Below are 12,735 nucleotides of genomic sequence, written 5' to 3'. Positions count from 1 at the left end.
ACATAAGTTTCTGGGAATAAGATTTTTAAAGATTTACTCTATAATTTTCTATGTAAAAGTTTCATGTAACCATCCACTGTGGTCCCACCCTATCCCCGGGGGTCATGCTTTTCACAAATTATAATCTACACTTCATGAGGATGCTTCTACACAAGTTTTGGCTTTATTGGCTGATTAGATTCTCAGAATAAGATTTTTAAAGATTAACACTATACATTCCTATAAATTAATTCGACCCCCATTGTGCCCCATCCTACCCCGGGGTCATGATTTTCACAACGTTGAATCTACACTACATGGGGATGTTTGCACAAAAGTTACGGCTTTCCTGACCAATTGGTCTTTGAATACCCTTTGCCTTAGGGTGCTTTGTGCCAAGTTTGGTTGAAATTGGCCCAGTAGTTCTTGAGAAAAGTTTGAAAATGGGAATAAATATAGACAGACAGACGGACTACGAATAAAATAAGATCAGAGATGCTCAGATGAGCTAAAATATTTAAAATAGGCATTGAATTCTTATATTTGGATGTGGTCGGTTTCTGTAACACAACAGGCGCAATTTATTCCACTGCAGACACATCAACGGTACGTAATTTTAAAGGGCGACTACTAAAAATATAATGAGATCTTAGGAAAGCGGCCAGTAAGCCAAGTGTCGTCTATATTCCTTATTCTGATTATCACCTTATGTAAAATGTTTTAACATCAGTATGCAAGGAAACAATTTGAGAAGTTATGATGACAATGTGCGGATTAAAAAGGATTAATATTGGGGTGTGGACGCCAAAAAAAAAGAGAATCTTTTCAAGTTATGTAGTCAAAATCAATGTACATGTTGCTCTGAATAGTTTTTGTCTAATTAAAGAATTGAAAGTGTGATCCAAAAGAACAAGACTGAAAATAATACATGATTAAAACGGAATTCTGCTTTCTATATAGGTAAATTTCTTCACCTAAGGGACGGTGACTTGTGAAATGACTATGCTATCAAAGGTTCTCGGCGCTGTATTACTAAATAGCAAGGTTGGCGCCGTCGTCACTAGGTTTTGTACTTCTTATACACCATCTGTAGGTGTGAACCATGGTTGTTATTTCCAATCTCTCTACTACGCTTTTGGCCTCTTGGTCCCCTCCATTTCGTATCTTATTACTTTGGCATGCTGGCTTTCTGTTCCACTGATGCATAAATAACAGGAGAAACAGAGAGAGAGAGAGAGATAGAGAGAGAGAGAGAGAGAGAGAGATGGCAGTCCTGCTAGAACAGATAACTAAATACTAAATCTTTATATTGCTCAAATATCTGCGAGGGTAAATTTAGATTATAAAATTGGTTGTAAGGCTAATTTTAGAAGACCATTGATAACAAAACATTTTAAGACCAGTTAAAAGTGCGTGAGGTATAATACGGATTGGCGCAGAACTTTAGATCACTCAATGAAATATATATGAATGGTAATTTTAAATAAAATTTTAGTGATTAAGAAGGTGTATCTTAATCGTTATTTAATTTTATTTGACTCTTTAAAAAACATATTAAATATATGTGATAGCATTATTTAGAAATTGAAATTCATTATTGGAAAAAGCGTTGATATAATCTATATATTAAAATACAGATTCTAATCGTTCAAAATGTTATATATCATAAAATCGATATTTATCTTGTAATGCGATTAAATGTAAAGACATATGAATGACCTATACGTAAATGCATGTTGTACATATTTGTGATGTCTATAATGTTAGTATAGTTTTGGTCGCTTATGAGTTTAATGCATTGTTTTAAAATGAAACGATTAAAACAACGCAACGATCAGAATATATATATTAATTTTGTCTTGGTGTTTTCATTTATTCTACCAAGAACGGTTACATATATGGAACACAGTTTTTATATATCCTTTCATTAAACTTTCAAACTCAATTACATCTCCTTATATTGGATTATAATTTAATCCTGAAAATTTTACTAAATATGATCTAACTATTACTTGAATTTTTATGCGCCATTTTATAAAGGTTTAATGCATATAGTTGCGTAAAAATTGTTATGCCAGTTCCAGAAGTAGGTTTTCTAAACACAAATTGGAAATACAAACTATATACAGTTGCAATACAAGTGTGTGAAGTATGTATTTATAATGTTTGTAGAAGTCTGTCCAGTTTTCAACATGGCTTGTAATGTTTACAGGGCTATCTGTAGTGTTAGGGATGACGTTTACTTATAATAAAATAAACAATCCACTGATGATAATGAAAAACCAACTAATGTGTGTTATAGACCTTACATGCAAATGTGAATCTTCCCTTTCAAAAAAGTAGGTCAATGACCTATATTTGAGTTAATGGCCATTGAATATTTTTTTGGAAATTTAAGAAAAGTTCCAAAAAATTTATACTATGATTGAGATTTTCTTAATTGTGAAAATAAAATTAATTGATAAACTCTTTAACAAATGAAATACAGTTTATGAAATGCAGTGACGTTAAATACATGTAGATACAAAGCATTAAATTTTAATTCACATTTTTATAGATATGTAAGTCCAAATGTCCTCTATCAGTTTTCAAATCCCTACCAATTTTAAATTCAATATAACAAAAAACTGAATGATGATAATGCTAAAACGTTCATAGTATATTGATCTTTCTCTGCTAGTATAAACTTAATATGAGGTCAATGATCAAAATTTTTAAGATATGGTGTCTTTTATCATTTTTAAGCATTTCTCAATATGTTTTTAGAATGTGCCATACGTTATTTTAACGAAAAAGCAAGATAAAAAAACAAACAAAAAAATGCGAAATTTCAATGGAAAACAAAATCTGAAAAATTTAGACCGAATTTCCACTGTTTTGCTAAAAGTCAAACTTTGTTTGAGCATAATTCCATAATATAGTAAAAATAGCGAGTTTTATATCAATAATAATTTATTTCATAAATACTGTTTGTGTTTAAAACAAATTTCACTCATGACATTGAAGTTTTTAACAATCCGGATTTGAGAACTCAAACCCTTAGTAAACAATGTCCTTAATATTGTTTGTAAAAAAAACGGTTTCAAATACTATTATAAACTTATTTCGAAAGTCTTAGCATAAAACTGTCCCGTCAAACTGCTCCACGCAATATGTTACTGTTTATACCTTGTGACATCTTCGCTAGCCAAGGGTTTTCGGTCCACTTTGCTCCCCATAAACCCTTGGCGGATTTCATTACGAGAACTCGGTGACAAGATCTGTTTTATGATTGGCTGCAGCTGCGAGTAGCTGATCCAATCGCAATGCTTGTAAATATAAACTTTAAAAGAAAACACATGCGTGATCTTTGGTAAAACATTCGGTGCTTTTAACAAATTGAGACACAAGTTCTCGAGTACAGTGCCTCCCCAACGATGATCTAACCAGGTCGTTTTAAAAACCTATATATTTTACTTGGATTGACCATAGTTCTACAAACTTGTCAAGGCTCGCGTGATAGCATGGGAAGTAAACATGGCGAATGTAGAAGTTGCCTATCCCGTTAGTATATACGTCCCTGCTTATGGTTATTGCTTTTAAAGGTTCAGTGAGCTCTGTTTTTTTTTAATTTCTTTGGTCCGCAATATTCACGACAACGATTCCTGATTTTATGGCATGAAAGCTTTCATATAAATCGGCGACTTTTTCACTCCTGGTACAGGTCCTTACAAAACACCATGAATAAAACATTCCGTGCTTTCCCTAGGTTATAACTTAATTCGTATCTAATAGCATCGTTAATTATGTTCCGATATTCGGTAGTCAACATGTTTTCAAGTTGTATTAATGCCGTAGTGTGTATATTACCTGTTGTTTAATTCGATTAAAATGTAAATATGCAAGGGGCGCAACTCAAATTGCTCGCTAGATAGCGCCACCACATCACCGAGTTTTCGTAATGAAATCCGCCAAGGGTTTATGGGGAGCAAAGTGGACCGAAAACCCTTGGCTAGCGAAGATGACCTTGTGAGAGAGGCTACATGCGACGTGACTTTTAACCATACTTCAAAAATTAAAAACCGCATGATACAGTGGCAATTCTCATCGACAAACAACTACTTGTAATACACGAATACTACGATGACAAGTCAACATATTGTCGATAAAAATGTTACGTGGAGATGATGTGTTTGTCGTTTCGAGCCCAGTAAACCTAACTCATCAAGTATTTCAAAAATTCCTAGCGCTTGTCATTGAACACCTTAATTATTAAAGGAATTTTTACAAACTTCTTTAAGTGTTCCAATTTAGATAACAAAATGTTATCATTCTAATCTTTTCAATTTTAGGAAACGTTCATGCATGGTGGGAATTAGTTTTCAAAGTTGTGACTGGCGGACCATTTGGAGCTTATGATTTATTCATAAATAATGGCACACGCAATATAAACAACTTGGCAGCCCAGCAACTGACGAATCAGGTTTTGGATCATTACAAATCTGATGTCATGGACAATATGCATTCAAACGGCGTCACTAAGGTTATTTATCATTATGATTAATTCCGTTAGGGTTGAATTAAAAAACTCTGACGGATTTCAGGAAATTAGGGTCTTCCGTTTCCAACGGAAGACCCTATTGTTTTTGTTAGGTTTCTTTTTCTCTATTTTTCACTATTATTATTCTTTTTTTTCTTAACATTTTTCTTAAAACTCAAATATCTCAAATATGCTACAATGGATTTTTATGAAAATTTCACGAATAATACAAAATATCAAGGTCTTTTATCATGTACATTTTTGTTGATGACGTCACTTCCGGTCGGCCGTTATATTCGTTTTTCTTTTTTTTAAAAGTGATCCTGTCCTCCCTTTTTCGCAAAAACGATTAAAGATAGAAAATTGAAAGTTTCAGGAATGATAGATTTTTGAATTTCTAGGGCCGATCAGGTAAAACTACGATCGTCCGTCACTTCCGGTCCGCTCAAACAGCATTTTTGGAAAATTGTGTTTTAAAATTTTTTTAAATCAAATAATCTACAATTTTTTTTCCATCAGAATATGTTTTAAACTTATCAAATTTTAATATGAGCAGGTCGTCCGTCACTTCCGGTCGTCACCGGAAGTGATTCTAATATTTCGATTTTTGGAATTTGAAAGCATATGCGTTTTGTTGACATTTTTGTACTGAATACAAAACTAAAAACCGTTTTAAAATCGGACAACGCATTGCAGAGATATTGAAGTTTAAAAATGACGTTTTCCGGAAATCTGCATTTCGCAGTGTAGGTTGAAAAATTAGTTTAAAAGAAAGTCAATATGATAGTAAATCGTACCAAATGTCAACAGTTTAATTGAACCCTATCAATTCAAAATCAAACGAAAGACCCACTTGTTGCTCGCAACAAGGTGCTTTCAGGTAATTCAGGCATTCTCGAGAAATTAAGCGTCAAAGTTCTGAAGCGAGAGTCTGAGTAACTCAGTCGATAGAGTCGTGGACATGGCCCAGGTGACCCGGGTTCAAGCCCCGATTGCCGCAATTTTTTTTTTTACTATTTTTTCGCTTAGATCTACGATTTAATATTTGAAGTGATAAGTTTAATCTAATATATTCAAAAATCGGACGGAAGACCCACTCGTTGCTCGCAACGAGATCGTGTCTAGTTAACATTTGTATTCGTTTTTAATTCAAGGGCTGGAAGTATTTAATGATATTTGCTTTGCTATTGAATTTATATTCAGCGTAAAATTTTATTTCTTCATAAAACACATAAGGTGAATGTAGACGGTGTTTATAATTTCATAATACCTTCTGGATTTCAGATAAGGGTATCCTACTACTTCGGAGGCGTTGAAGCTCAGTACTTTGTTTTTGACGCAGTAGGGGCCAACAAAACTGGATGGTTCAGTCGATATCGATTGTTGGAGACCAGCTATGATATCACGGCGTTTGGAAATGCAACAGGCATTTTTGGAGAGTATTTTAGTCTCGAGGGGTAAAATTACTTTGTCCAGTACCTCACTACAACTAGATTTATACTTTTTAAAACACTACGTCACAAGATGGCAATTTAAATGTGTTATAATTTGTTGGTATTAATCGATCTGATTGAATATCATCGTAGCTCAGTGGTTCAAATATTGGTCTTGTAAACTTAAACTTTGAATTCTTTTGTTTACATTTGCTGAATTAGATTTGTGAAAATATAACTTTAAAAAAATGTGCACATTGTTTCGCCTGTTGCCCTTATATACTTCTTATCTACTGTTCTATCATAATCAAGTAATTTACTGCATATTTGAGAATATCTTTAAAGGTGTAGTGAGCCACCATAAACAGTGTAGAAACGAAATCTGTTGATATTCATGTTATGCCTGTCATTTAGGAGATAACACATTATAACATCTTTTGGGCAAAAATTTCAGCACAATACATTTTCTCAATTTTGTATTTGCTGTTATATATCATTACACTTAGGTCTCTTGTATTTTCTTCAGCGATACAGTGAGCTCTAAGACTTCTCCGGTGCATCGACATTTTTACGTTAACCAGGGTTATTACCAATGTTTAAAAGATCTAGGCTGGACGCATGTTGTTGATGGACTAGGGCCTTGTTCATATGAAACACTACCTACAACCGCTGTTTATTACGTTAATACATCATCATATTCGTTGATGCCTGGACGTAAGTGCTTGATAAGACTTCGTCTGCAGTAAGAATGGGCTGAACAATATTTATAATCAAGATCTTCTAAACCTCATTAAATATTTATCAGCATTATTAATTTCTAGTAGGTTTTAAACAACAAGGTGAACTTTTTGAAGATGCAAGATAAAATGTGAGATCGTGTAAGTTAAGATACTAACAATAAAATAAAAGTGATCATCTCACTAGGGTTGTTAAACTTTTTTTTTCAGAGACTGCTGATTTCATGGCAGTATTTGTAAAAAGAGGCAAGTACATCATTAACGTGAAACAACAACACCTTTTTTTTTTAAATATAAAATTGAATATGACAGTAATAAACTATTATCAAACCGAGGAAAGAATACTTCACTTTTCAACAATTTGAGCCAAAAATAAGAACATGGATGAATAAAAGAACAAGATGCCCCATGTGTCTTAACGGGCACATGAGTACTATGGCTCATCCAGAGAAATCCCATGATATAAATTAAATCAAATCCAATCAATTTAATGATCAGTTGTTATGGTGTCCGGATAGGGCCATTTGCGTTAGCGCGACATCGCGTTCAGGTAAACGAGACATCGCGCTAACACACAACACGCCGTCGCGCTAACGCAACTTTGCATAACACGCCGTCGCGCTAACACACAACACGCCGTCGCGCTAACGCAACTTTGCACAACACGCCGTCGCGCTAACGCAACTTTGCACAACACGCCGTCGCGCTAACACACAACACGCCGTCGCGCTAACGCAACTTTGCATAACACGCCGTCGCGCTAACACACAACACGCCGTCGCGCTAACGCAACTTTGCACAACACGCCGTCGCGCTAACGCAACTTTGCAAGTTTCACAGTCTAGTAGGAAGTCGTGTCCGGAAATATCAGACTGCGCATGCTTAGATATGTAGGCATGCACGCAAGCATGGATGAAAAATAAATAAAATGTACTTTGAAATACATATGTACATATATTATTTTCAATTATTATCAATACATATGACTAAAAATATAGTTACTAGTATGTCACTGTATAAGGATATGCTAGAGTGCATATAAATTATTAATAAATCTACCAATTGATATATTTAGCTTAAATATTTGATGTAATTAATTAATTTAGCAATGATATATTTATAACATGTACATGTCACAAATTCATATTAGGTGCTCTGTATATTACCAAAGCAAAGAAATTTTAAAATGTAAAATTACAGGTATATAACATGTCACACTGGCGTCGGAAGCAAATTGAAAGTGGGGGGCTAGACTGATCCTCAGAAATATTGAGAGAGAAAAACCTAATTCCCAAAATCATGAAAATCCTAATCCGTGGGGGTGGGGGTTATGCCTTTTACTCCAACTTCTAAATATTTCAAACGTACGTTACGGAACAATTATGTTTCCTGCGATAAAAAGTGTGGGGGGGGGGGGGGCTGAACCCTTTATTCTGCTATGTTCCTAATGGTTAGGTATAACTTATCAAAAAAAAAAGAGGGCCCCCCCCCCCCCCCACCGGTTCCGACGCCTATGTGTCATGAATATATTATTGTTGATTTAATGAATTTTATTAAATATTTAAGGTAAATGTATCAATTGGTAGATTTTATAATAATTCATATCCTTATACAGTGACACACTAGTAACTTTATTTTTATTCATATGCATTGATAATAAATGAAAATAATATATATATTTCAAAGTACATTTTATTTATTTTTCATCCATGCTTGCGTGCATGCCTACATATTTAAGCATGCGCAGTCTGATATTTCCGGACACGACTTCCTATTAGACTGTGAAACTTGCAAAGTTGCGTTAGCGCGACGGCGTGTTGTGCAAAGTTGTGTTAGCGCGACGGCGTGTTGTGTGTTAGCGCGACGGCGTGTTGTGCAAAGTTGTGTTAGCGCGACGGCGTGTTGTGTGTTAGCGCAACGGCGTGTTGTGCAAAGTTGCGTTAGCGCGACGGCGTGTTGTGTGTTAGCGCGACGGCGTGTTGTGCAAAGTTGCGTTAGCGCGACGGCGTGTTGTGTGTTAGCGCGACCGCGTGTTGTGCAAAGTTGCGTTAGCGCGACGGCGTGTTGTGTGTTAGCGCGACGGCATGTTGTGCAAAGTTGCGTTAGCGCGACGGCGTGTTGTGTGTTAGCGCAACGGCGTGATATGCAAAGTTGCGTTAGCGCGACGGCGTGTTGTGTGTTAGCGCGATGTCTCGTTTACCTGAACGCGATGTCTCGCTAATGCAAATGGCCCTATCCGGACACCATAAGTTGTACATATACATGTAATTATTAAAGCTTCTTAATGGAGTCGAAACAATTTGCCCCAAAGGGAAAACATTAAAACAAAACAAAAAATATACTAGTAGTTATGGACCCTTTCCTGAAATTTTGCCACAACTAATCCTAGACTGAAATCAATAGTTTTGTTAAATAACTTAAAGTTAATAAGAGTACATGACTGGATATTGAAAGGGTGCTAGACTCTCACAAGCTCTCTAGAATTAAATGAACCCAAGCATTACGCGTGGATAAGTAATGCATATCAGACTGTTCAGACGATTTTAGATATGTATATCCCCTTAGTCCATTGTTATCATAATTAAGCATAAGTGATTGTAGTTAAATAGATTGCATTAAACCAAGACACTGGAGCATTTACTAAGAGCGAAACATTTGATGTTGTTCACCATGTTTATGATCATAAATTAAAGTACAATAAAATATACAATGTAAGTCTTTACAGGAATTTGCAGATCATCATCATCTTTACTTGGTAAGGAATATCTGTTGAACAACGAGACAGAGGAAATTCAGCAGAGGATAAACGAAATCAAAGCAAATTTAACAATATCAGTGAACACTACGTCACAGTATCTCCGCAGTAAAACATGCGCAGAAGATGAACGAATGACATCACGTGCCATTGGATTTGTTTTTGGAGTTGGTCTTATTTCTGTCTTGTCTGCTCTGATCTTATTTCCCGATATCCATATATTTATTAACCATGCTTTGAAAGGAGTTTCAAAGAAAACAGGTCAAAACAATGTGACAAAATGAAATGAGTGAATATCTAGTTGCAGTTACAGTTGTGTTATTGTATTATTGCTGGACGTATTTACTATAGCAAAGTTCATCACGTGCCGTAGGATTCGTTCTTTTGTGATCTGCTATGACTGAGTGCATTTACGGTGTATGAGAGATACGGCAAACTTCCGTATTTGCGCACACATCACGCTTTGAACTATTTTGTTAACTATACAGTGACAGCACCATGTAAATATTTAATTGATAGTTTTATAATCAAGGAGCAATATTTTATTTGTTTTATATAGAGATGTAAACATTTATACAGTTATATGATGGTTTAAATAATATTTTCCTTTTTTACATGCAAAAGAATTTCGCTCAAAAGTACACTTCGTCGTCTATTCATATATTTATTATATTTTTTGAATGTTGTACGTGTAAGTAAAACATGAACAAATATTTCACTTTGATAACTGGTATCACATGTCAATCATTCTTTTAAGAGGAACACTAGTACTAATCCTCCAAAGACGTTGATTCGCTTTACTTTAAAACTAGTTTAACATTTTGTGGCGGTAGACTTGTTTATTTTATGTGTATTAATTAATATTTCAGTAATTGAATTGTATTTAATCAGCATATGTTTATGTGTATTAGTGTGCATATTGTTATTATAGTAATATTGTTCACGTATATCAAGTTGTCGCATTCGTTGTATAATTAACGTCATTCGTTAAGTATGACGTCACAGTACGTCCCGGCCCGGGGTAGCCCGACGTTGTTTTGTATGTCCATATATTGTTGAGAAGCAGGATTTGAGAGAGTGGGGTGGAAAACATTTGAACAGTAAGCACTGTTATTGTTACGCTGTGCAAGTATTGTTGTAATATCTTAATAAACGGTTATAAAACTAGAATCGATTCCTGTGCTTAATTCGGGACTATATACAGTACTGTATAACATTGGGCAACCGCCCGTTACATTTTTGGGGGCTTCGTCCGCGGGATATTGATTCTGGTTTTAACTGTTTGTTTTGTATAGTTTGTTACAAAGGAAAAAAACTAAAGCCAATGGCTTCGAATGAATCATTTTTACATAACTTGTCCAGTGGTTTTAACGGGTTTGTGAAATTTTTCACACCAAGTTTCTTGATGCGCGGATCTCCGCCATTATTGACAACAGACGATAAGTCCGCTCCCTTAGATCAGAACAGATCTTTCGAGAATAACGGCGAATGTAGACATATATGTAACAAAGCAGTTAGTAAGAAAGCTCAGAACTTACCCCTAGACATTGACTGTTCAGAGACCGAATACGAGTCCGAGCGCTTATTTAATGGAACGTTTGATCCGCCTCTTGACAGTCTTGGAAAGAACGATAACTCAGTCGTTAGACCAAAATCTTATCAAAACAATGATCGATGTCTTTCAAAATCAGAAAGTGAATTTATCACTTGTACGTGTCCGCGACACAGAAATTGTAGGTCGGTCGCTGATCATTCATCACAGAAACACGATCCGTACCCCTTTCCAGATACACAAGTTCATGTTGAATCAGGTTTGTTTTCACGTTCACAACAAAGTCCTCTCCACTGTTTCGATAGGAATGAAGAATTATCGTGTGATTCAAGACAACGTGTATCATATAGGAGAATGAATACTCCTGATATAGTTGAAACATTCACACATAATCCAAAATATTTTGGAAGAAACATAAATCCTCCCCTCGATTCTAAAAATGTCGCGCCGTCAACTTTAACAAATCACGTGACTCAGAGAGGCCCAAATGGGGCAAATGATGATTTTGACATGCATGCTTTTTACAATGACTTAGAAGGTACAAACTTTGGAGAAAAAGCTACAAATGTACAGAAAAGTACAAAGCTTATAAATAGGAAACCGAAAGAACCGGACACTTTTGATGGAAATAAAGTTGAATGGAATGATTATGTATGTCATTTTGAGCAAGTGGCTCAGTGGAATGAATGGAATGATCATGAAAAAGCGCTTCAGCTTGCTATGAGTCTACGAGGCGTAGCTCAGCGCGTGTTAGGAGAATTACCCAGAGAAATTTTATGTCAGTACGAGACATTAAAGCTGCTTGGTCCGATTTTTTCGTAATTACAGTATCAAAATTTTGTTCATACAAATCATTTATCTTCAAAAGTTATGGACTTTCTCCTATTTACACCAGCAGAATCAATCTCCTTTCAAAGTTAGAAATATTCAAAGTAAATAAAAATAATTTCTCTTTGGGCAAACGAAAAAACAAACCAAAATGCATCACGGGAATGTTTAGAGAAGGAAACCGCATGGTTTCGTCCCCTGAATGATTGGGGTTATTCAACCCGCATGCTATGCGTCGATTGTAAAGAAAGCAGACTTTAGAAATATTGGCGAACAAAACGTACACATGTTTATTTGTAATTTGTCTGATCATTTGTCTGATCATTTCGACCTTTATTTAAAGCGATGTCAATTCGTAATACAACCATACCCGTCTCGTCGTCAGGGGTGAAATTTAACATGAGGCGAAATAACGCGGTACCTTTTAATGTCGTTTGTTTCGTTAGCAGATTTTGTACGTATTTTTCTTCATTGAAATTTGGCTTAATTGACTGGGAAAACTACTGCAATGTCTATTATTATACATATACTAAGCATAGCCATCGTTTAAAAGCGTGCATTAAATTTGATATAAAATCGGACCAAGCAGCTTTAAAGTCCGTATTAATGCAGAGATTCTGTCCACCTGAACGGGTTACAGCATATCGCTGTGAATTTAGAAATAGACGTCGCAATCGCGAAGAATCGGTAGTTGAATATGGATATGCGCTTAAGCGTTTAGCGAGTCGCGCATTTCCATCTATACCTATAGAAATGAGAGAGAGTTTGATCGTTGAGCAGTATATTTCTGGGTTAGGAAATCAAGATATCAAGAGACACATTCAGTTTGCACATCCGAGCACGCTGGATCGAGCTATATCGTTAGCTGTAGAATTTGAAGCTTTTGAAGGTTCGTACAATGTACTACGTAAACCGAATGAGCCCGTACATTC

The 12,735-nt window shown here is 35.4% G+C and overlaps 1 protein-coding gene across 1 annotated transcript; it reads left to right on the top strand.

The window, feature by feature from the left end:
• Nucleotides 1–4,326: 4,326 nt before the first annotated feature.
• LOC128179571 (uncharacterized) lies at nt 4,327–11,398 on the top strand. The gene is made up of 5 exons (XM_052847012.1): nt 4,327–4,501; nt 5,783–5,955; nt 6,458–6,645; nt 6,879–6,914; nt 9,394–11,398. Exons 1-5 carry the CDS (start codon nt 4,469–4,471, stop codon nt 9,705–9,707), a joined length of 744 nt encoding a protein of 247 aa, XP_052702972.1. The 5' UTR covers nt 4,327–4,468; the 3' UTR covers nt 9,708–11,398.
• The last annotated feature ends 1,337 nt before the right edge of the window (nt 11,399–12,735 follow it).

Source organism: Crassostrea angulata, chromosome 4, assembly GCF_025612915.1.
Source record: "Crassostrea angulata isolate pt1a10 chromosome 4, ASM2561291v2, whole genome shotgun sequence".
NCBI classification, from domain to species: domain Eukaryota; kingdom Metazoa; phylum Mollusca; class Bivalvia; order Ostreida; family Ostreidae; genus Magallana; species Magallana angulata.
The sequence above is the reverse complement of the archived record's forward strand: the minus strand, read 5'-3'. Positions and strand labels throughout refer to the sequence as shown.

What these genes read in the sequence shown, in the direction of transcription:
- LOC128179571 (XM_052847012.1), top strand. Translation starts at nt 4,469, where the DNA reads ATGGACAATATGCATTCAAACGGCGTCACTAAG. An exon ending in ATTCAAACGGCGTCACTAAG is followed by an intron (nt 4,502 to 5,782) that starts GTTATTTATCAT and finishes TCTGGATTTCAG; the next exon opens with ATAAGGGTATCCTACTACTT. An exon ending in GGCAGTATTTGTAAAAAGAG is followed by an intron (nt 6,915 to 9,393) that starts GCAAGTACATCA and finishes AAGTCTTTACAG; the next exon opens with GAATTTGCAGATCATCATCA.